General features: G+C 39.7%; 1 protein-coding gene across 4 annotated transcripts in view; it reads left to right on the top strand.

Annotated features, from left to right (window-relative positions):
* The window catches only part of LIN28B (lin-28 homolog B), an 85,567-nt gene that overhangs the window by 4,728 nt on the left and 56,853 nt on the right, over nt 1-23,986 (top strand). The window contains exons 1-2 of one of the 4 annotated variants that reach the window (XM_066180514.1): nt 1,220-1,424; nt 2,374-2,558. In XM_066180514.1, the coding sequence (XP_066036611.1) occupies nt 1,415-1,424; nt 2,374-2,558 (195 nt within the window). In that variant the 5' untranslated portion in view covers nt 1,220-1,414. Of the gene's footprint in view, nt 1-1,219; nt 1,425-1,895; nt 1,954-2,370; nt 2,559-23,986 lie in introns of those variants that run through there. The other 3 variants (XM_066180513.1, XM_066180512.1, XM_066180511.1) reach the window with 3 other exon arrangements.

Genomic DNA, 23,986 nt, shown 5'->3' with positions numbered 1-23,986 from the left:
TTCTCCGAATTGGATCCCCCCTCCCGCTGGCAGTGAAGACTTAAAACAGCAGTCCCCGGTCACTGTTATTTCTCCCCTCTTTGTCCTCTTCCCCCGAGGCTTTTTTTTTTTTTTTTTTTTTTTTTTCCCGCCCTCTTCTCCAGTAAATCCCTCTCTCTGTCAGTCCTCTCCCAACTGCTGATTGAGGTTCACTCCAATTCTCGGGTAGAAAACTGGGCTCTTATTTAGGAAGTCATTAATCACATCCCCTCCCCCGGAAAGAGATGGCGGAGAAACCTGTGAAGTACAATTCCTCGCCCCACCCCCCTTCTAGAAATGTTGTGAAACGCTAGATCTCCGCACATTCTGGGGCATATTAAGGTGATACCGCGTTTCCGGCGCGCTTTTAATTTGAATGCGAAATTAGTAACGATCCAGTTGCGCATCTCCCCGCCTTGTGCGCAGAGGGTGCCACAGATGCCTCCCGGCTCTCGCCCTGCCTGTCTGCACACACGTGTGTCCGCGGTCCGTGTCTGCACACACGTGTGTCCTCTGTCCGTGTCTGCACACACGTGTGTCCCCGGTCCATGTTTGCACACACGTGTGTCCTCTGTCCGTGTCTGCACACACGTGTGTCCGCGGTCCGTGTCTGCACACACGTGTGTCCCCGGTCGATGTTTGCACACACGTGTGTCCCCGGTCCATGTTTGCACACACGTGTGTCCGCGGTCCGTGTCTGCACACACGTGTGTCCCCGGTCGATGTTTGCACACACGTGTGTCCGCGGTCCGTGTCTGCACACGTGTGTCCTCTGTCCATGTCTGCACACACGTGTGTCCCCGTCCGGGAGCATCTCGCCTTGGTGTGCGTACGCGGAGCCGCCTGCGGTGGGCACGGATACCCCCATAATCTCCTCCGCACGGCCGCCTCTGCGTGCAGCTGTTGTTCAGTGGGCTGTATCTAGAAACACACGGACCTTCCTACGGATTTTTGCGTGCACGGGAGGGCAGAAACCCCACAATAATACGTCATCTCGATTTCCCGTAAAGAAGCGTGCAGATTAGCTGTCCGAAAAGGAAGGGGGAAAAAAAAAAAGCGCCGTGTTGGAAATTTCTTGTTCATTCATAAATTATTTTGGTGTGTCAGGCTACTTGAAATGGCGATTGGCTGCTCCTGCCTCCTGCCAACCCCTTAAGGATCCGATGCGAAATTAGTAGCAAGAAAGCATGTAATTGACCGAGTCACGTGTGCGCAGGGGGCCAGAAACGGAGCGAGAGAGACGGGGAAAAATCAAAAGAGGGAAAGCACATTAGACCATGCGAGCTAAATTTGCGATCGTTCAAAATCAGGATGTTAGATTAATGCAGAAGACCACTTCGATCCACAGGGAAAGTTTTCATCTCACGAGTTTGGAGCAGAGGGCCCGTGGGGCAACATGGCCGAAGGTTAATTTTCTTTTTCTATTGTTTTACTATGATTTTCGCTCGCTCGCTCTCTCCCTCTCTCCCCCCTCCCCCCACCCCTTTTTAACCCAACTATGCATTACCCTTTTTTAGCAGCTCGCGCAAGGGGGCTTTCTCCAAACCCATTGTTACCCAGCTCAGAAACTGTTCCGTACCGCCCACACCGATTCACAACTTGAAAAGCTTTCAGGGGGCTATTGTTTGAATTGTTCCTGTTTGATTAAGCACAGTTGCAGTGGTGGGATGAGAAAACGGCCGTACACCTGTCCCAACTTTAATCGAAAGTTTATTCCAAGGAGGGATGGATACACGTTGGAAAATAGTGGTTTCGGCGCTGCATGTGCAATAACCAGTTGTGCAATCTACCCAATTTTGCTTATTCTCTCTCCTCCACCCCTCCTCGGCCGGCCTCCCCCCTCGCCCCCCCGGTCCTGCGCCTTGCAAGGAGAGACTAATTGAGCTGAGAATTTCTGTTGAGAAATGGGATCGGTCTTAAACCAGCAATATTCAAGTAAAGTATCGCGTTCCGTGCTGTAATGTGGCTGAAAGATGGAGTTAAATGGAAAAATACACGTATGTACAGAAACGTGGGCTGCCCTGGGCTCAGAGAGAGGGAGAGCCTCCGTGCGCAGTGTTTCCTCTCTGTAACCTCCGGTGATTTTATTTTTTTACGTATTTTGGGGAGAAGGCTGTTTATTTTAGGATTTAGGAAAAATACGCACTTTTCACCGTTTGCTTTTCGATTTTGTTTTGTTCGCCCCCCCCCCTTTTTTTTTTTTCCTCTCCCTGTTCCGTTTGTAGTAACTCCTTTCTACAGCGGCAGAAGGATGTTACCAGAATTTAACTCTTGCTTTGCATCTTGTCCCTCTCTTCCTTCTTTTTCTGTCCCCACACCCCCCCCCACCCCCCGCCTTTCCCTCTTCCTCAGCAGGGGCGAGTAAAGGTGGAGACGAACCCGGGAAGTTGCCGGAGCAGGAAGAAGAAGAGGAATCCCAGGTTTTGCACGGAACCGGCCATTGCAAATGGTTCAATGTGAGAATGGGATTTGGGTTCATCTCCATGAGCAACCGAGAGGGAAGCCCCTTGGAGTCTCCAGTTGATGTCTTTGTACACCAAGTAAGACCCGTTTTTGTCTTCCATCTCAGCCTGCCACATTTGGTTGAGCTCAGTGGGACTCCGGTTTTATGTGAAGAGAAGTAACCTATTTTTTCTAGGTATTTAAGTACATCTGTAGTTAAAGAGTTGCCTTAGGTAGTGGTTTTGTTGGCAGTGTACAATTTGAGTAAATAAGGTCGTTAGATTGTGCTTAGTCTCTGTGGCTGGTGATTTGTGCAAAGGTATAATGTTTCTTCGTATCTTCCTCCTTGGTTAGAAAAGTCTCCTGTGGTTTTTATTTATTTTCAAATGTCACACTTTTAAACGAGGTTTATCATTTGTCACCAGGCTGATCAGGAGCAGATATGCCTTTCCTTGGAAACTGTTTAAAATTAAGCTGGGAAAAGGATAAATAAATGTCGGGTTTCATTCAGATAACATTTCAGTACAGTTTTAAACGGTTTACTTGTAAACCTCGAATTACTTTTTAAAAGCTCATCTGAGATTAGTTAGTGAAATTAAGACATAATTATAGTGTTATTTTGCAGTAATTCAGACCTGAGAGTGTCCCTGTGGTGATACTCTGAAGCGTGTATGTGGTTTGGTTGGTTGATTTTTAATTATTCCTTTCTAGGGAGGAAAAAAAAAAAAAGCAAACATTAAATATTCAAACCAAAAGCAGTGTTTCTGTAAGGCTGTTGGGGAGATAAGGGGTGTAAGTTCTATGGTTTTAATTTTAAGCACAGCAGCATGGATGGTTTCACGTTTTGAATATGAAAACTGGTATGGACGCCTTAATGTAAAAGAGTTACAGATGCAAAATAGGTACAAAATAATAAGGGAACTTTTTTCGAGATCTGTACTGTGGTTTGTGAAGAAGACCTTCCCTGGTCCTTCTGTAAGTCTCCAGTTGCAACAATGCTATTTTGAATTTCACCCATCTCCTTTGTGATCAGAGAAGAGAAGAGAGGTATCAGGTAAAGAGACCATTTTGGGGTTGGCTAGGGCCATGTTAGGGAGGCAAAAGGCATCTTTTTACGAGGTTGTCCATTTTCTGTGACGTTTGCAGTGACGGTGAAGGGGGTGTTCCGTGATTATACAGTGACTCCCTTTTAATGTTGAATTTGGTGGCCCGGCTTTACTCTGCAGTAACTTTATCAGGCTTTTATAAAGCGTACACCTTTGATTAGGTTAGTAAAAAGGTGGCTGAAATTTCTAAAGAAACTGCTGCTGTGGCGCGTTGCCTTGCAGTGCAGGGTGGAGTGGATTTTTGGTCTTGCTGCCTTACATGTGCCCTTGCACCTAAAGGCCTTGCACGTCAGTATAGCTGCTTGCTATTTGAAATTATGTACAAAGTGTAGAATCCAGTAGTGAACTCACTAAATTCCTGCACTTCCTGCTTTGTACTGGCATATAAGCTGCCCCCTCTGCTGCTGATTTTTCTCTTAAGAATTGAATGAATGAAACACTTACCAAAGAAGGAGCAGTCTTCCTCCTTTTCCCTTTTTCTTCCCTTCTTTGTATCTTAAGTCATGAAGTTGCTCTCTACACTCTTATAAATTTACTTTAAAGATAAAATCCCCTCTTTCTTAATGTAATTTTATGTTAATGTATGTGAATTTTTTTGCGTCTTGAATAGTAGACGACAAATATTTGAAACATAGCAGTGCTGTTAATAAAAAACACATTTGGAAACAAAGATATTCTTAGAGCTGTGGAAATAGAGAAGTATTGAACTGCATGACAACCTGATACATTTAAGTAATGCTAGACAAGGTTTTCGGTTTCATAATGGAAAGTAGTCATAGAAGATAATAAAGTAGTAGTAAATTTGGAAGTCTCTATTGAGTTGTGTCCCCTAAAGGAAGGGAAGGAAATGTTAGACAAGTTTGTTTATTACAGTTTAATAATCTACAACTTAGCCATACCCTTGGGTTTCTAAGACAATCATAGTGTAAAATGCAGTGAAAAATACCATGTTTCATTGCATGTTAACTGTGTGCCTCAGTCATTTTGAGTTTACTTAGAGATACGTCTTAGTGAGTGAAGTTACTATCAGTATTCTGCAAGGAATTGCTCTTGCAGCAAAGAAAGTATGTTTCTCGTAATTTTCATTCTGATGAAATCTAAGGTGTATATATATAAACTTCACCGTAACATGAATCTTCTTTTGATCAGTTTTCTGTGTAATGTAACAGGGAGGACTACTATCTATTGTGTTTCAGAGTACATTTTAGATAATTGATATTGCTACATAGAATGCTTTGTTAGCTAACTAGCTGACAAAGTTCTAGTTCTAGCAGTAGCAGCCAGAGCAGAAAAATGTCTTTAAATCTGTAATGCTATTTAACACTGCTGCCTGTACAACAGTCCGTTGCCTGAGCAGTGAATGGACCCTTTTCCTATTAGTTTCATTAATTTGAAAAAATTTGTCTTGTGAAGGGTCCTTTTCAAGGCAAAGATGTTAGTTTCTTAATCTGTTGAAACAAAATACTACTGTTCAAAACTACTTTGATCACACTTCATCATTTAAGTGTGTGCAGGTAGTGTTGCATGCTCTCATTCGCTCATTCTGCAGTGTTTGTAGCTACTGGTGTAATTTTATAGAGATTTGAGTCTGAGCAGGAGAGAGAAGCTTCTAATTTACTTAGTCAAAGTCCTGTCAAAGCTAGCTTGAACCCTGCAACAATATTTTTCCTTTCTTATCTTACCCTTTTTTGGTGAGGTTATGCCCAGTTTACGAGATCTTGCTATGAGCAAAAACTTACTGTATGTCAAGTCAAAATTCCTGTAATAGTTTAAGCTCATTATACCTAGACTTTTGAGCTTGCAATAAATAATTTTGCTTTCTTCTTGGAGTTCCCCCTTAGCTATGTGTGGATTATAGTCACATTTTTCTAAAGTCAGGGCTTTGCTAATGGTATATATTGATATATTTTTAGAGGACTATGCTTTTGTTTGGACTTTTCTTCCCCTTCATCCAATGAAAGTCCTGTTCACAAAACAGCTGCAGTATTGAGTTTTTTAACCCTGCCTTTTAAGTCCCTCCTTTGGTGTTAATCATTTTGATTGATCTTCTCTGAACTACCTTCAGACTGTTGTTACCCTTCTAGTAATGAGGTACCTAGGGCTGGATGCATTATTTAAGGTAGAAACATGTCAGCCATTATACGTGTGCCTCTGTGTGTCTACAATGTAATTTGGTACACTTGCACACATCCACAATCTTTTTCTTTTTGGCTCTATTCGGATACAGTTTATATCTTTAAGTCATGTGTTTGAGTCATTCAGGGTCATATAAAAATTAGGAGTCCTAAGAACGCTTTGATTTTTTGAACAGAAGCCCTGCTCAGTGCAGCAATGTGCCAAGTCAACTCTGTTTCTTCTGGGGGGGAAAAAAAAAAAAAAAAAAAGGAAGAGTAGCAACTATAGTCCTTTGTAACATTTTTAAATCTAAGGAATGTGCACCTTACTGAATTTGGCTCAATACTGTCATATGTACTCTTTATAAGTTACCATGGAATGAATAATACAGCTTGTTTCTCTTTTGTGATGTGAATTCTGGACCTAGTTATGTGTGAGTGGCTCTTATTAAATTTTAGAAGAAGATCTATTTGTCAAAGGGTAAAGCAGACTGGAGAGGTGAAGTGAGGGAAACCTTTTGTGGTGCACATGAATAAAGGTCTTCAGTGCAAAGAACTCAGAAGAGATGACATTCTCATAGAATCAGAAAAAGATGATGTTTGTTAAGGCTTTTTTTGCGCATTCAAAATTAGACACAAATATGTACTGCTTCTTTTGGATGCTGGCAGTAAGGCAAAAATGTTGTATATTCTTTTTTGCACACACTTTGTACAAACTAAGCTAAAAAGAAGTCTCTTTTCCTTTGCTTAGCGTGAAGCACAGATGTTAAAGATGATAATGAACTGTAGGGTGCTGAATGTAAACAGATGCAATTAAATGCGTGAGTATCGAGGGTTAAAAATTCATGTCTGTTTCTCAATGTGTTTTTTCAAGATGGGATGGATTGTTCAGTTTAGGTGGAGTTTGTTGGGACCTTGTTGGCTCTGTAGTCCAAAATTCTTACCACAATAAGGGATTGATACAAGATTTCTGAACTGGGACCTTAAACACAATCATTCTTTGAGATCCTCTTTTATGAGATGGGGAGAGGAAGGAAGGGAGGAGCAGCATGTAGGAGCTGGTGTATTTTGTCTTCTCATTAAAAGGAATATCGTTGGCTTGAAATTTTTAACTTTCATCTGAATTTTCTTACTGTTACTGTTACTACAAAATTTGATAAAAATGGGAAACACCCTTTTTTCTTGCATTGAATCCTTCTGCACTGCACTATCATTTGTGTATTATAAAGATTGCTCTTACTGTTTCAAGAACATATAAGAAAAGGAGGAAAAATTACTGAGACTATTTTGACTGTAAACAGAAAAATGAATGGAAAATGAGACATATAAGCAGCATCTGAACAGGCTTTTCCCTTAATGTGACCAACTATCCTTTTCAATGATGAATCAGATGTCTGTTGTTTGACTTCCTAGTTTTCAGGCACAGTTGAGCTACATTTCCTATGACAGGGTAGGGCATGGCATTATACACTTAATGCTGATTTTCTTATATAGTGAGCACATGCTTTTTCAAGGATGCGTTTGTTCTTTTATCTAGCATACCTTTTTCATTTTTGTTTTTTTGGGAGCTTTTAAAAACTGTTTAATTGCTCAGGATAACTGGAAGTCCTGGGCAAGCAAGTGGGATCAGTATTTCATTGCTCCTTATGTTTATTATGATGTGTTTGGAGTATAGAAGTCCCCATGCAGAATACACTGTTACAGACTTGTGGTTACAGACTTCTGCTAGGGACCAGGCAAGGCCAGCCCTAATCAAAACAAAAGTGGCTAGCAGGATTTAGGGAGGGAGGCTGAGGAAGGAAGCGAACAGGGAGTGAACGTGTGTCTGCAGTGAGCATGTGTGTGGAAGATCCGGCAGGGATCAGACGCGGGTATCAAAGTCCGCTCCGCAGCCTCAGTGTGTGCGGCGCCCGTAACGGGATGGAGCTGCCGGAGACCCGGAGCCAAGCTTTGGCACTCTCCAGCTGTGCTGCAGCCTGCAGAGAAATGATGGGGACCACTGATTGTGGTGTAGAGTGCTACAGCACTGGAATTTTTTTTTTTTTTTTAATTTTTAAATATTTGTTTTGGCTACTAATTAGTGGAGAAGTTAGCATAATGTATGGACACATAGATGCCAAATACTTCACTGACAACTTGAATGGTTTAAGATGGTTGTCTGAAGAAACTTGCAATTTGGTTGGTTGAGTTATGGACCCACCATCTTCTTAACCTTCCATATTTCATCTATTTACATCTAACCCTAACACAGTAGTAAATTTTTATTAGTAAACCCATATAGTATTTAAGTGAATGGCAACACCATTAAACCTAAGTGGTGTTGAGTCAGATCAGACTTCATTGAAGAGTTTTAAACCTTGCACATTGACAAGTAGAAATCACAAGTGGCCCAAAGGCAGAGGGCTGCAGTGGGACAACTTTGTCTTAAGAGGTATTTCCCTCTTTGGCAGAACAGTAAGCTCACCCTCTCCAGAGCATGCTATCCTCCTTTTCTCCAAGACTGAGGAAGTTGTGCACTGGGGTTGGGATACTGGAAGGAAGAGGATATTTTGTCTGGGGCGCAAACATAAGATATCAAAGCAGATACATGAACCAAAGCTAAAAGGAAATGAATTGTCAGATTGGGAAAAATGTTGTTATTGTTGCTTGTTCTGGTTTGCAAGTACATTACTGAGGGAGTAGATGCATTTAGAACTATCCAGAGTTTTGTTGCACAAAGTATACTCCCATGTAAACATTGCTTAATTAATCTCCCTTAAGTAACCCGTTGCAGTAAAGGCCTGCCATATTTCCCCACTAATAATCAACAGAAGCAAAATTAGGCCTACCAGTTTCTACAAAGGTGTACAAAAGTGACTGTAAAAGTTTACATCATTTACATTTACATTTACATTTAAGAATGATCCTAGGAACAAGAAACTAGAGGATAAAGACATTTATGGTGCTTTTTAAAACCAACACAAATAAACAAGGACATACTGTTTTAAATTTTTAATTCCCTGCATGTAGGAGGGCTTTTTTTGCCTTTTTTAAAATCAGCCGAAAGTAACCAGGACCATTGTAGATGTATTATGTGATGCTTGGGTCCTTTTAAAGGACAGTTCTTCAGGACAGATTTGGACTGGCTTTTGCCTGATGGATATCACCGATGAAAGCAGTGAATCCTTAAATTGCTTTTACATCAGCAGAGTATCACTAAACACCTCTGCATGGAAGGTGGGGAAGTGCTTCTGATTGCTTAAGCCTATTCAGTTGAAGAAACTGGTGTCCATGCTTTTCCTCAGATTAGTCTGGCGGGTTCTGACTTAAAATGGAGGGGGGAGTTTAACTACTTGGGAAATAGTTAAAGTGAATTCCAGGTCCTCACTCCAGAGATGGCTTGGCTGCTTGTGGAGCAGCTGTAGACTTTGCTGCAAGCTTCACAGTCTGCTGTATTATGGAAAACTGGCACTGAATTTGATTTTTTCCAAACATGCAAAGCTGTAACATGCAGCAGTTCAGCAGCTGCTCTGCAAGCAGCCAAATAAGGCTTTGCAGTATCAGTGTGGGGTGAATAGGTGGAGGCTTAAACTCCTACAAGCCACCCTTCTCGGTGGGAATCCTACGGAGATGACTTGACTTTTACATTTGGCAGCAGTGCTGCTGCCTCAGTGAGTTTCAAGAGCTTTTGTATCAACTCTTCGTGCTAGACTAGGATAAGTGCTTGTGGGGCTGCATTGCAAACTCAGCTGCACTTCACGGGAAGTGTTTGCATCTGATTTTTGTGTCATTTTTGACAGCAGAGACTCCCCTGATCCCTGCAAATAAGGGTGGGCAGTGTTGGCACCATGGAAGGGTGGCCAAAGGTGCAAGCAAGCAGCAGCCAGGGTGAGGTGAAGGTATTCCAGCAAAGAGCTGGAAGCTACTGGCACAGAAATATGATGAATGAAACTGCAGTTTCCTGGTGCAAAATAGCAGAGTTCTTGTGTTGCCACCTTCAGCTGGGGTTGGAGAGACAAGGAAAGTGATAATGACTTTGCAAGGAGAAGGGCAGTTAAGGGTATTGGCATGAGTACAGGCATCTGAGTTCTCTTTGGAAGTGAAACGTTTCAGGAATCTTTCTGTCACACTGCAGTCTTTCTCTTCTTCTTGTTTAGTGATTACAGTTCAGTGGTGGCGCTGAAATATATTGATTGCAGTTTTTAAAAAGCACTATTTATAAGGCAGACAAAAAAAATCAGGGATATTTTGATTAATATAAATAATACGCGGGCTTTTTCTTCAACAGAACAGAAATAAGCATATTTACAGGGCATGTTCATAATAATTTGGACAGATCTTTTTAGCAGATAGGTGAGGTCTTAGTGAAATTAGTTGATAATCTGGGAAGTAGAGCTCCTTAATTATTCCATATGTATGGAATTTCAACTTTGAAAATGAAATGCATCAAAGCCCTTGAGATTGAGAGTTTGTAGAATATTCTTATTCTGTTATCAGTGCAGGAGCCAAGAAAATCACACAGTTCCTATTCCAAAATTCTAATCTGGTGCTAGAATTGCATTTTTTGGAAGGAGGAATTTTTGGAATAATTTTTTAGCATTATAAGTTAATATTGTCACTGGTTAAAACTGTTTAACAAGTAAAATCTGAGTAAAGGCATATGTCAAAAGTATTTGGAGTATATGAATTTATCTACAAAATTAAAGTAATATTTCATGACTATAGCAGATCTTGTGCACTGTCAGAAAATGCTGATGTTATTACATTCATAAATGTGCAATTCTCATCAATTTAGCTGATAGTTGCTTTCCCATCAAAGGTAATCTGTTCCCAGAGAGGCCTTCTTTTAATAAGCCATGCTAATTTATAGGTATGCAGTGCTGAGAGAATTTATTTTTCTTGATTGTTTTTATTATAGTGCCGCATGAGACTACTTTAACATTTGTGTTATAACTCTCTGTTTATGGTCATGTAAATACATGGACCAAAATAATCCCTGGTCTGAAACTGAGTGTAAAAGTGATAGCCATTGTGTACTTTAAGGAGACCAGAATAAGCATAATTTTTTTTTCTTCTACAGGTGTCCCTTAAAATCCCTTAATTGTGCACATGTGCTATGATTTAAAAAATATTTTGTTTCATTTTACAACTGTGTTTTGCAAGGTAGTAATCAAAATCTTGGTTAGTTTTATGGGCCATTTGTAATAACACAATCTTAGGGGAAATAAGGAGGTTTAAAAAGCCTCTGCTGACCATGTGTAGTAATTTCTAAATATTCTTAGACTTATTGTACTGGAAATACTAGAAACATATAAAAGTAGTAGTATTGAACATACTTAATAGACCCAAGCTGACTTCTCTAGATGTAGGATTAGACCCCTAACTGCATCGTGTATTTAAAATATATATTGTTATCTCACCCAGTTTAATTACCTGGTGTAAGTCATGCAGATCCATACATCTTGAGAATCAGCCATTTTTGACACTAAAGTGGAACGAGGTCCAAGAATTAGTCATGAACTTGTTTGCTGCCCTCTTCCCCAGATTAAACACAAAAGTACATCAAGTGAATGGAAATTTGAGAATTGTTTCAATGGTGAACAAAACCTCTTCCTTCATGCAATGAAATGATGACATCTCTTCCCTTCGTGTTGATTACAGACCTGATCGGCCAAATTCTGCTCAGTATTCTCATGTGAAGTGGTCCTACTGACCTGTGAAGTGGATGTTAAGACTCTTACATGAATGTTTTTACTGGAACTCTGTGGTTCACAGGCTTTTGTTTTCATAAGGCAGTAACTGTGCATTTTGTGCTCAAGAATGATCTGACCTGTTCCCTGTACAGTGCCTAAAATGTGGGGCAGTAGACAGGGTTTGGATCACTGTTGCTTAATTGAAAGTTGACTAAAAGTGATACAACTCATCAAGTTCATGCATACATACTATGTTATGTATGTAATTTGTATACACTTTTGACAGTATGTGACTTTTTTTCCTACTGTGAATGTATATTTAATGTCTTACCTAAATTCACCTGGCTGCTCATCTACCAGTCTGCTCTGATGCTAAGGTATCAGGCTGATGATGTGGTTTTTTTCCATCTTCCTATTGAAAAATTTCTCAGTCCCAAATAAGTTCCTCACAGTAGGAGAAAGTGGGAGAAGTATGTCAGATGCTCCCAGTCTGGGAAAGACCCCTCACTGTGGGCAGAGGCAGGTTCTGTTAGAGGTGAATGTAGTTCACCCTTGCTGTGAAAGTGTCTTTGGGGTGTTGAACAGTTACTGAGCCCTGTGCAGGGCCTTTGGTTTCTGGCAGGGCTGGTGGGATGCAGTAGGTATTGGGAATTCTTTTTAGAAAACCCTGTAACTTGCAGTATTGCATATGTGTGCTGATGAAGGGGAAGATGGGAGCCCTACTGTCTGGATCCTTCAGGATTTTCTATCTTCTTCCCAGGCCCTGGTGTTAGGGATGTAGAGATACTACTCCAAGACGAGGGAGAGCAGTGACTGGTGGGGAGGAGGAAGTAGCTGAACCTTCTGCTGAGGCAGGAGCAAATGGAGAGTTCACAGATTTGGAGGCATAGTATAGTACTCAAATATTTGTAAATGTAGTTAGTCAAAGGGTTTCCATTTCATCACAGTGCTCAACAGGTCTCCACTGTAGTGAGTACATTCTCATTTGGCTGTGCCAGATCTGCTTTGTTTGCCTGTTTTGTTGTTTGGTTTTGGAGGTTTGTGTGCCTGTGTGTGTTAATTAAAGAAAGCGCATTACATTTGTAATAACTGTTTTACATGAGTCAAAATCACATTTGCTCAATGTTTTCATGTAGCATGTTTTGCGGAAGCTGTTTATTGGGTGGGAAACGTAGGGTAGGAGTGAACCCTGTAAGGCATGCATGGTTTCTTGTGTAGGGGTCTGTGTGGCTCTGGCATGCAGGCTGATCTTAGGGCATCCTGTTTTTTGTGTGATTCTGGTTTAGAAACTACTGCAACCTGGAAAAAAAAAGATAAAACAGTTTTTACAAGTGTGTTTAACTGGCTTCAGGAATTAATGATAATTGTTAAAGACAGACATTACTTGAGGGTTGTTGATCTGGATGTGAAGCAGATGCATTAATAAACAAAGAAACTCTTCAATTCTGATACTGTAGAGAACTTTATGTGTCACCATTGATGTTACAGCGCTAGTCACAAAGAGAGTGACTGTGGGATTGAACTGTAGAGGGTAAGAGAGCAAAAGATACTAAAGGTGCATTGTTAAGATGAAAACAATATTCAAGATTTTTAGGCAGATATACAGTACATCTGAAGATAAAATTTTTGCTAAGACTTGCAGGAATAGGATTTTGTTAGTGTTAGTTCCTGCTTTAGTGAACACTTAATGGAGCAGTAATTACCACATCTTTCACTAAGGAGTGCTTAATTATCCTGGGCTATAGTCTATTATCTATACTAAGAAAGTAGGTTATCAGATGCTTCTCCTAGCAATGCCTTCTCTTTCTCAAGAATTAAAAAAAGTTTACAATATTACAAAATACGATCTATTAGATTTGAAAATGTTTAAAATTATATAAATTCAAGACACTGATCAGGAAGGTTCCTTTAAATTTGATCTGTGCCTACAGAGTCTTTAGTAGAAATTATTAAAGACTATTATGAAAAATACCAATGCATATTCCATTTTATATGTATTTACATTTAGTAACTACATTTTTTCAAGAACGCAGATGCTTTTTAAATTAATCTGCAGTCTGCTTTGAGCAGTATCTCTTTATGTTTAATAATGTAATTGGTAGATCCAGATTCCCCAAAGAATTTTCACATTAATCTTCATTAATTTATTTTAATTGAGCAATTACATATTTTTTTCAAATGGCAGATTAATTTATTTTTGTAGTATGGTTTCTTTTTTACTGACAATAATCATCAGTAGTTAATCAGGAATTGATAGCCCATTCCATGCATGTGTGGGTTTATTGTTAATCTTCACACAGTACTTCTTTGGATGATCATTCTTTAACTGATGACAGCTGTAAATGGACTAAGATTAGACTGCTGAAGTGGCTACAGTTGGAGCATTTGGTGAAAGATGAATTAGTTTTAGTGTTCATTAGATATTATGATCAATGTTTAAGATTTTTTGTGATCCACGTATTAAGATCTTTTTAATGGGAATCAGTGTATTTTTAAAAATCGTATATAAAACACTACTCTGTTTCTATACTTATGATTTGATTTCCTTTTATCTGAATGTCCATTTCAAGGGATCTAAGCCAGCACTGACCACAGTAGGTGTCATGAAATGCATCTATAGTATATTATAGTCTCTTGAGTGAGGTAAGGGCATAAAATGATTGATTTTGTTGCAGTATTTCTGATTTTAGGATGCTAAATATAATCTGTTTCTTAAATTCTTAAAAACTGGTAAACCTTAGCTTATTTTCTGTTTTCTCCCTCCATCTAATGTGCATTTTGAAAGTACAGGATGTTTTATCTACATTTAAAGGACCAAATATTACTAAGAGATGAAAAGTTGAGCCAGGTGAAGTCAGTGAAATAGTTGTCGAGGAATTTCAGTGCATATGCACAGTTTGTCTCAAGGAATTTTTTTCTAATACTTTCATTTGGGAGCTTAGATACTTAAACCAGAAAAGCTCGATTAAATAAATGAAAGGGAGTTTTGTGTGTATAAACTGTCATTCAATGGACTTGTTTTTTACTATCTCTGTATTAAAGCTTTGCAATCTTTAAAATGCCCCCCAAACTAATAATATAACTATTATTTGTATGAACTTATCATACACACATGTTCATCTGAATTTCTTGCAGTACATTCAGCAGGATCTTCATTAATTTAAGTGTAGCTGTGCCACTTTGTGGACAAGTTTGAAATTCCTGGCATTTCAGGTCTGAAAGAGGACTTGGCAGATTAAATAATTATTTGTTGATAGTATGTGAGAAAATAAAAATGTATACTGATGCGTGATTTTCTCCACTTAAGTGAACATGTAGACAGTTTAGTACAGGGCTTTGTTACTGTTTAATTCCAGCGATTTAACAAAGTTAATCTGAATTTGTATGTCTTTTGAGCACATTGTTCTGGGCACACTAACATCTCACTGCCAAATTTTTAAAAGACGATGGACAAAAAAGCAAATTGCTTCCTTTTATTAAATCTGTATGGAAGTAAATTATCAAACAATAAGGGACATGCTAAATACAGAAGAAAGACATTAATCCTTTCTTCCTTTAATAATTGGCTTGTTGAAAAATACTGATTACATTATTTTAACATCATTTTTACACATTTACTAAACAAAATACTTCTGTGTCAAAAGCAGCTGTTAAATTTTGAAATGTCAAATTTCCATTAATTTGACAAATTTTATCAAAAGCTTTCTGGTAGCAATGTTGCTATTAAAATCTTACTATTAAAAAAAGCTACATTCAAGCATCAAGAAATGAAATCAGAAGAATTAATTTGGAAAATATGCAAAAAAACCCCAGTGAGATACTCATTATGAATAGATGCTAATATAGGAAATACAAGATCCCCGAGATAGCTGCATACAAGCCTTGTTTTCATCTTCTACAGCATTCCTGCATGTTGCAGGAAGCAGCTTTAACAATGTAGGTCAGTTTGGATTCTGCTGCGCGGAGGAACGGCAGAGAGTGATGCAGACTTTAACCGCGGTCTTTCTATTTGCCTGTTCCCTTCTGGATCAACGCAGCGGCATCTGGAAGGGGCCGCAGGAAAATACTCTGGGCCTTAATTTCTCTGCTCGCCGGCAAGATTTGCCAGTCAGCTGTTGACTTCTCTGCTGCGCTGCAGCTGGCGCAGGTGGCGGAAAACCTCCGGTGTGGCGAGGGACGAAACTGCTTTTTCTCCCCGGCGTGGATGTTGTGTTCATTGTGCGGTCAGTCGGTAATGCTGCAGGCAGGGCAGGTTGCTTCTGCTGCAGAAGCCGTCTGGGGCTGCTGCGGTGATGGAGGCACTGTAGGATGGAGCTGAGAGTTTGGGTGGGCAGGGGGTGCCGCGGTGGCGCCGGGGAGGGGCCGGGGCCTCCTTTGCGGCGCCCTCCGCCCCCTCCCCTGCCCGGCTGCAGCGGGAGCGGCAGGAATTTGCCCCCTCCCGGCTCAGGTTGCAAGCCCCGACCGAACCGGGGAAGCGAGGGTCAGGGCTATTCATTGCCTATCGCTTCCTCGGGCCATTTATAACCTGGTCCTCCCTGGCTAGCTGACTGTGGTCCAAGGAAGTGATTGATATGAGAGATTCAAAGATTTTATTACTCTCTAAACACGGTTTAAATATTCGGTTTGTTTGTTTTATAAAAACAAAACAAAACAAACAACCAGCAAAAAGCTAATTTAGCACACGGTGCAGAACTGGAAATGCTGATTCATATATTTGAGGATCAAAATAATGATAGATCAAAACTGTTTGAAGGGCAGCACTGCTGGAACTAATGGGTTTAGTGCTGCGTGTGCCCCACTCCCCTGGCAGTAACACACAGCCATGCCCTCCACTGGGGTGCTGGCATGGGGCAGGCAGGGACAATCACACTTCCCGTGCTGAAGGACCAGAATCATAGAATAGCCTGAGTTGGAGGAGATCCATCAGGATTGAGTCCAACTTTTAGCCTTGCACAGGACATCCCCAAGAGTCATGCCTGAGAGCATTGTTCAAACACTTCTTGAACTCTGTCAGGCTTGGTGCTGTGACCACTTCCCTGGGGAGCCTATTCCAGTGCCCAGCCACCCTCTTGGAGAAGAACCTTTTTCTAAAATCCAACCTAAATGTCCCCTGGCACAACTTCAGGCTATTCGATCAGGTCCTGTTCCTGACTGCCAGAGAGGAGAGATCAGTGCCACTGATCAGCCATGGCCAGTCCGCCATCAGCCACGGGACACACTGACACACAGGCAATGCGAATAAAAGCACCGTGAAGCAAACACTTTTCCTTGGAGCTTTCCACCATTTGTGGCATCAGTGTCCACACTGGAGAGTGGAAGAAGCTGAGCTGGGGTTCACTGAGCCCCCACACCCTGTGCTTCTCCACCCACAGGAGGTGCCGAACACCAAGAGTGCAGCAGGGTTGACATCGGGAGAAACTTTGGCAAAGAAATTCGGCCTCCCTTTAAGGAGCCATTTGTTTGTGTCACTGATGCTCAGAGGAAGAATTGAACTGGGGTAGTCACAGAGTATTCTGAGTCAGAAAGGACCTACAGGAGTCATCAAGTCCAGCTTTTCAATGAATGGCCCATACAGGGACTGAATCCACAACCTTTGGTCTTATCATCACCCTGCTCTGACCAACTCAGCAAAGATGATAAAAAATTCAGCCCATCACAATTTTCCATGACCTCTCGGGCTTGCCCTCCTAATGATCAAGCAAATCATACTACTAAATAACTTACCACCTTGAAGCAGTCATATTTACAGAAATATTTGAAAGGGAATGATTTTTTAGTAACAAATTATTCTTCTTGACTTTTTGGAGCTTTTCAGTGGTGTTTTACTTCATATCTTATGATTTCTTTTTTAATTTCTGAGTGCTGTAATGTGACAAGACAGAACTTCTGAAAAATATTCAACAGAATTATCTGCTTTTGTTTATTTATAAGGACAGCAAAGACCTTGATGGTAAAAAGTCCTTCAACAAGATTAATGATTGCTGGATTCCAATCTTGCAAACACTTGTTCTTTAAAGTAAGACCTGTTCGTGTAAATAAAGGTTTCAAGATTAGGACCTTAAATATGCAGCTTTTATAACAAAATGGTCTTCTGCTTTAGTCTGTCCTTGGGTGAAGTTCCACATGGACTTGATGAGATATTTTTTCCTTGTGCTACAACTGTAGCTTTACTACTTAAAATACTTTTTTGAAAGAAGAATTGGTAGTCTATAGGGTTTTTTCTTTATAAAAAACTCAAAAAGTAGAGCATATACGTACTTTATATACTATAGATGAAATAGATATATTTCCTCACAACAACAGGTTTTCTCTAATGTAAATAAAGTCAAGCAATCTTTCCCAACACAGGTCACAATATGTCAGTTTTTTGGTGTCTGTGGGTGAGTTCTGCGAAGCTTTTACAAGTTTTCTGGCTGTAGTTCAGAACAGCATAATTAAAAGCAGTATTTTTTACATTCCTAAATATAAAATGTACTTCCAGGCTGTCAGCAGTGTTTAATGATTCACCCCTCTGGGACAGTCTCTCCTATGGGATGAGTTGGGTGTAATGATACATTTGACTATGATACATTTACTATGTATTGACTATGATGCATTTGTGTCAGTTGCTCCTTCCTGCCCCTTCAGCATCCCACTTGCTGGAATCTCTTGTTTTTTTCTGATAACATTTTTTACTTGCAAACGGTTTTTTTAGATGCATATGTTATGGAAGTTTTTACAGACTACCCTCAGGTTGCTTTGATTGTTTCAAAATAGTACAGGGGTTAAAGGCTGCTTTACTTTTATTGCTGCCTTCAAATAGGTGGCACGTGCTTTTTGAAAGTGTTTTTCGAGCAGAAGTATTTAATGTGTCCAGTACAAAGTATGTTGCTTTTCTGTAGTTTTAATTAATCCACGTGTGCCTTATATTTACATCTTTTCAGCTAAACACAGGGCTGTTTTACAAAATGTACAGTTCTTTAAATATACATGTTAGATAATTGTAATATTTAAATGATGTTTTGCAAGAAGTTTGCTACTTATTTTAACCTTTCTATGTAAAATTTTTTGTCTGTTTTTAACGTTAATGTCAGATACTGCTTTTACAATGCCAAATGGGAGAAATGCTTTTCACAAATCTCAAATCTTGGAGAGCCCAGTAATTGTCATTCCATACACCAGTGCATAATTTGGTTGATAGACATCAAACTTTTCACTGCGGTTGCTGTGAGCCCCTGAATTATTCTGCATGGTTATTTTTAAATTAGACAAGCATCTCTATTAATCTCGGAGAAAAAATTGTTTGCTGAAGATATGATCCACGCTAGGCTTTAGTGATTGTTTGGTTTGGTTAAGTTTCTTTTTTTGTTGTTGTTTTTGTGCTGGCTTGTTTGGTTTGGGTTTTGGTTTTTGTTTTTTCTTCTCCTGGATGAAATCCTTGCTTGTTAGAACTCTGCTGTTTCATTACTGCCTTAAGCCAAGTAACTGTAGACTTCTGCTAGAGGAGGCGATCCTTCTTCCCACCCCTTCCTTCACCCTGGCCTCGTGTTCCCACCCGGACTCCTGTGTCAATTCCACTGCTTTGTAGCTGCAGGAGTTACAATACTTTGCTCCTTAAGCTGAAAACTAGTATTATATTTTCCATGTTTGGGGTTAATTTGTACCATGAAACTCATAGAACTTTGGCTTTGCTGCATGAAAGATTGAGCTAACTTGAGGAAAGCAGTAGAGGCGTGCAGCCTGTGGAAATGCAGAATACATCATTCCATTTGGTATCAGCGCAGTGGTGGAGTGTATTTTTTTGAGGAACTGAGCCAAAATAAAATGGGAGGTCTTTTTCTCCAAACTTCTTGCTGCTCTCCTTGATTTAACATGCTAGCTAGGAGAAAAATGGCAGAGCGAGGCTTTGCACAACTGCATCCCATGGAGCTGCCACCTCTGTTGGTGTGTGCTCACTGTGCCTGCACATTGTATCAGTGCTGGGCTTGGTCTGGCATTCATTTCCTCAGAAAGAGATGTTAAGAGTCCAGTCCTGCAAATAGTGAATGTATCTGCTTCTGTAACTTCGAAAAAAAAATAGGGTGAGTTTCCTGTTTGCAACATTTAATTTGTGACTGCCCTTCTGGTGTGTAACTAGCAGGTGTAATTGAGCTGTCTGCTTTACTGGGCACACCTTTTCCTTAGTAGTACAAGAGGATCAAGTTAAGTTCCCTGGAAGTGTCTCCATGATTTGAACTTTCTTAGTAGACTCAATGTAATGTTTATTAACTGATCTCAATGGCTACTTCAACTAAAGTTCAGCCATGAACAGCTTCTTTCCTGGTGTCCAAACGAAGGATGTTGTATTTTGCTTGTCTTGAGATTATTTATTGACACAAGCTGTACTGTGACTGGCTAACATGCACTGTACTACAGATAGAGAGTAGTTCTACTTACTGTATGGTAGTGTTCATCCCTGTCCCCAAGGAGATTGGTGAGGAGGTAATACAGATGTAAATAAATTGAAGGAGCCTTTATTTATATACATATATTTTCTGTTGTATGTGTGTGATATATATATATATGTATGTATGTAATTTCTGTCCAAGCGAGTGTCCTCAGGCAGCTGGGATGGGCCGCATAGGAGCTGTTTTTAGTTGAGAAAAATGTATGTCCTGACATTTTGGGAAACATTTTACTTATACAGAGAGAGATGCCACTGATGAATGGTGCCTGTCCAGTAGCAAATCTCTGTGTAATCGCATTTCATCAGGAAAGACAATGAGGTTGCCTTTCATCTATAAATCTTCAGATGGTTTGAATTTGTAGCTACTTTTCTTATAAATGCACCTAGGTATTTAATTTAGAAAGAAAAACTGCTAAACTAAAAAACATTTTGTTCAAGTGCAACATGTAAGAGAAGATCATTAATTTTCAGTAACCTTCATTTGTCGTGTGGATTAATGGTTGATTAAAGTAATTTTGCACTTTCTCTTGTAGACAATAATGTGTGCCTTGTGCACTGATACTACATGGGCAGTCTAAGCTGATCACAAGTTGCCTTAATATAAGACTGACCAAAGTAGGTATGGATGTCTCTGGTACACAGATAAGAATCAGGAGAATATCAATATTAGGCATTATTGTAACAAATCAAATTATTTGAAAAATGATTCTAGCAAAGAGTGAGTTAAGTGAACAAAATACCATTTATCTTTATTTGTAGGTTGTTCAAATCATTATTGATTTCCAAATTTCAGATAGTTATAATAAGTTACAACACTGACATGAAAAATAAGCAATTTTTTTTCCCCAGGGCTTGGGAGATGGTATGTTGCAAACAAATGAAAAATTTAATGTAAGAAAGAATAAGCTGTGTGTGAGAAAACATTATTAAGAGGAGCATCAGTTGTGAAAGTAATACGTGAAAAGCTACTATGAAATGTAAATTTATTTTCCATTTAAAAGTATTTGCATAGCACAGAGTTTTTTTATTTAACAAAATGAAACAATGTCTACCCTTTCTGAGCAAACATATAAATCACTAAGTGCAAGAGGAAGCTGTATAAACTTATTTTCTTATCCCATCAACTTAGCATTTGTGAGTCAGCATTTTTACATTAAACTCTAGATTTCTTTGCAAATAGGATATAACCCACAATTAATAAATTATTTCCAGATTGTCACTGGAAATTTGTGGAGGTTGGCCAAGGAAGAGCTTTTCTTTAATTTTTTTTTTTTTTTGAGTTCTCAGGTAGTGATAAAGACATGCTATTTCATGAGGGCTGAGAAAAGTGCTGTTGTAGACTGTAGGCGTTTCTGCTGGCTTTCCTTCATCTCCTGCGGGTGCCCCTCCTCCATTTTGTTTTCTTTTTTCACAAGTTTTCTCGTTGTGCTCTCTCTTGACCTCACTGTGTGAGCTTGTAGCCACACAGGACACTAGCAAGATGAGAAAACACCACTATTGGATTAAAACAAGAGCACACAAGTCAGGAAAGAGCCTGCAAAGGTAGCGAAAGGAAAGTGGAGATCTGCAGATTTTTTCTGTAAAATCATGCAGTAGTCTTAAAACAGGGCTTGAGTTTTGTACAGATTGTTTGACATTTAATTTTGAAAGATAGCACAGCTATTTGTGAAAAATCCCTAAATAGATTTCGTTAAGATCTGTTTTTTCTCTTGTGATTTGTTATTACAATTCAGAAAAAATAAGACTAGAGAAATAAGAATAAGTACTCTCAGTCTAAAAAGACAAGCAAGCTCCAAATAGAAGGATTATTTTCTTTAATTTTTTTGCATTGCAAACAAGTTTTCCCAAGATAAAGCTTTGAAAGTAATGTGACACAATTTAAATATTAATTTGTCCTTGCAAAATAATGCCTTTTATTTATTCCTAAGATATGACATCTCTGATCTGAGTATAAATATGCTTTTTTAATTGAGAAGTGGACCTTAACTTAGTGTTTTGTAGTAATGATATTTTAGAACCTTATATTAATATATTTAACCTATTTCTTGGGATTAGTATTCTAGGTTCCACGTTTTGTAGAAGAGTGTGTCCAAGTACAGAATGTAAGCAGAAGGTACTTGTACTTTTGTGATAAAGTGTGGTTATTCCTGCCTAGTGAGTACGTGGTGAAACTCTTCAAAACTGTTTTAGAAAGTGCTTCTCGAGACAAGCATAAGAAACTTTAATTCCTCTTGTCCTTATGTCTCCAAAGTCATACCCATCTTTAGTTTGATTTACATCTTCCCTTTAACAGGATTTTAACACTACCATTTGTTAACCTTGTCATGCACCTGGATACCAGGGAATGTGTTCTGCAGTTGGTATTTCATTTCCATGTTTATCAGTCATGGTTCTCTACGCACCGAGAGGAGAGGCATTCACAAGTTTTGTGAATATCTGATAATAGAATTTCCTTAATACTGGATTCAATGACTTTGGGCAAGTCTTTTAAGAGAAAGGACATATGGCATTACTTTATTTTGCTGTACCTATGGGTCTGATTTTTATGTCTGACTATGGATTCAGTTTCTTGGCAGCTGATTGCCAGTTATATTAAAAAGTAGTGCAGAGTTTTCTCTCAGGATCCAGAGGTGAGCAAGGAGCACGGCTGCTCACAGATATCAGGGTACAGGTTCTTGCTTAAATTAAGGCATGGGTTAGCAATATGTAATTTCTGCAAGCACCGGCCCGACCAGTAACAGAAACTCTCCCAGTTAACAAATCAGTACTGCTGATTCCGTGGGCTTTAAGGCTGCATCTAGTGATAACCACAGGTCAGGAGCAGGCTGAGGTAGTCGAGTGTGATCCTCCGTCATGCAAGAGGTTGCACGTTGTTCCCTATGTTAGTTTTTTTTCCCCTCCACACAGCCACTGCTACTGCATTTGGCACACAGAGGAGGGCATTCTCTGGTCATCAGCCACCCTCTCTTTTGGGAATGGGGCAGGAGTGGAGAAGGAAAGAATGCTGCCAGATGAATGTTAAATTATGCTGTGCCGCCTTGCTTCAGAACCAGGGAATGATGCCCAAGCTGTTGATTAGAGGCATGTATGTAGCTTGAGGCTGCAGAGATTTGAGATGGGTGCACATGTGTCTGCCAGGAGATGCTGGTAGGAGCCAGTGAATCACCATGTTTGTGGTAGTGGTAACATCTTTGTAACTCACACAGGTTCGTTGATTTGTTATAATTTATTTACCACTGTTAATGTTCTCCTCACCTTTAATAACAGATTGCAAAGATGGGTATTTTTGTTCCATTTCCAAAAGGAGGAGGACATAGTAAATTTTAGAAAATGAAAGGCACTACAGTGGGTAGGTAAACCCCCAAATGGGTTTGTTAGTCTGTACCTGGTTAAGGGCAGCTGTGCAATAGGTCTCCCCCTGGACAGGTGGGATAGGGGCATTTGACAGCAGTGTGGTGGCTTGAACTGCAGGTGAAAGTGTCCTGAGCTGTGTCCTGTTTAATGTGATTGAGCAAAGTTCTTGTGCCATGTGGGAGGTAACAGCAATTCACTCAGCACACGTGCAAATGCCATGTGTGGATGCACTGACTCATGTTAATGTAATTACCTCACTGTAATTGAGTTAAGTACAATTGATTTAACAGTAGTGAAGATGAGCCCACAGTTACAGTCTAAAATGTGAGTACATACTTGATTGTCAGGCTTACTGTTTCTTGCAGGAGGTTGAAATTTTTCTTCATAATACAGTGAATGAAGAATGTGCTTAACTTTAACCCCATCCACAGTCTGAGTGGAACTTAGGATGGTAGTTTTTGTTTTCTTGCACGTATTTTCCAAATACTATGTGAGCTATCGATAATATACCTTTAGCAGAGCAGGAGGAATCAGCACAGTGTGCTCAGCACCATTTTATTTATCAGCTGCTCTGTAGGCTGGGTTCTGATACTGAGTAGAATGTCTTTTCTTGTCACTTAATTGCTTTTTGGGGGATCTCATGGCAATAATTTTTAAAGCCCTGTGGTTCACTGCTCCACAAACTTGATCTTTTCTCAGAAATGTTTTCCATTCCTTCTTTATATTAGTTCCTAGCTGCTAAGAAGCTCAACTATTTACTCAGACTTAATCTAACAGTACTTGCCATCTCTTCGTTCAGTATGTTAGCACTTACTAATCCATGATTTTAGAGGCAATAGAAGTGTGAAAATGTTA

This window comes from Chamaea fasciata, unplaced genomic scaffold (assembly GCF_029207755.1).
Source record: "Chamaea fasciata isolate MVZ Bird 193981 ecotype frontalis unplaced genomic scaffold, bChaFas1.0.hap1 SCAF_3, whole genome shotgun sequence".
In the NCBI taxonomy this organism is placed as follows: Eukaryota; Metazoa; Chordata; class Aves; order Passeriformes; family Sylviidae; genus Chamaea; species Chamaea fasciata.
Note: the sequence above shows the minus strand (reverse complement) of the source record. Positions and strands in the feature narration are given on the sequence as shown.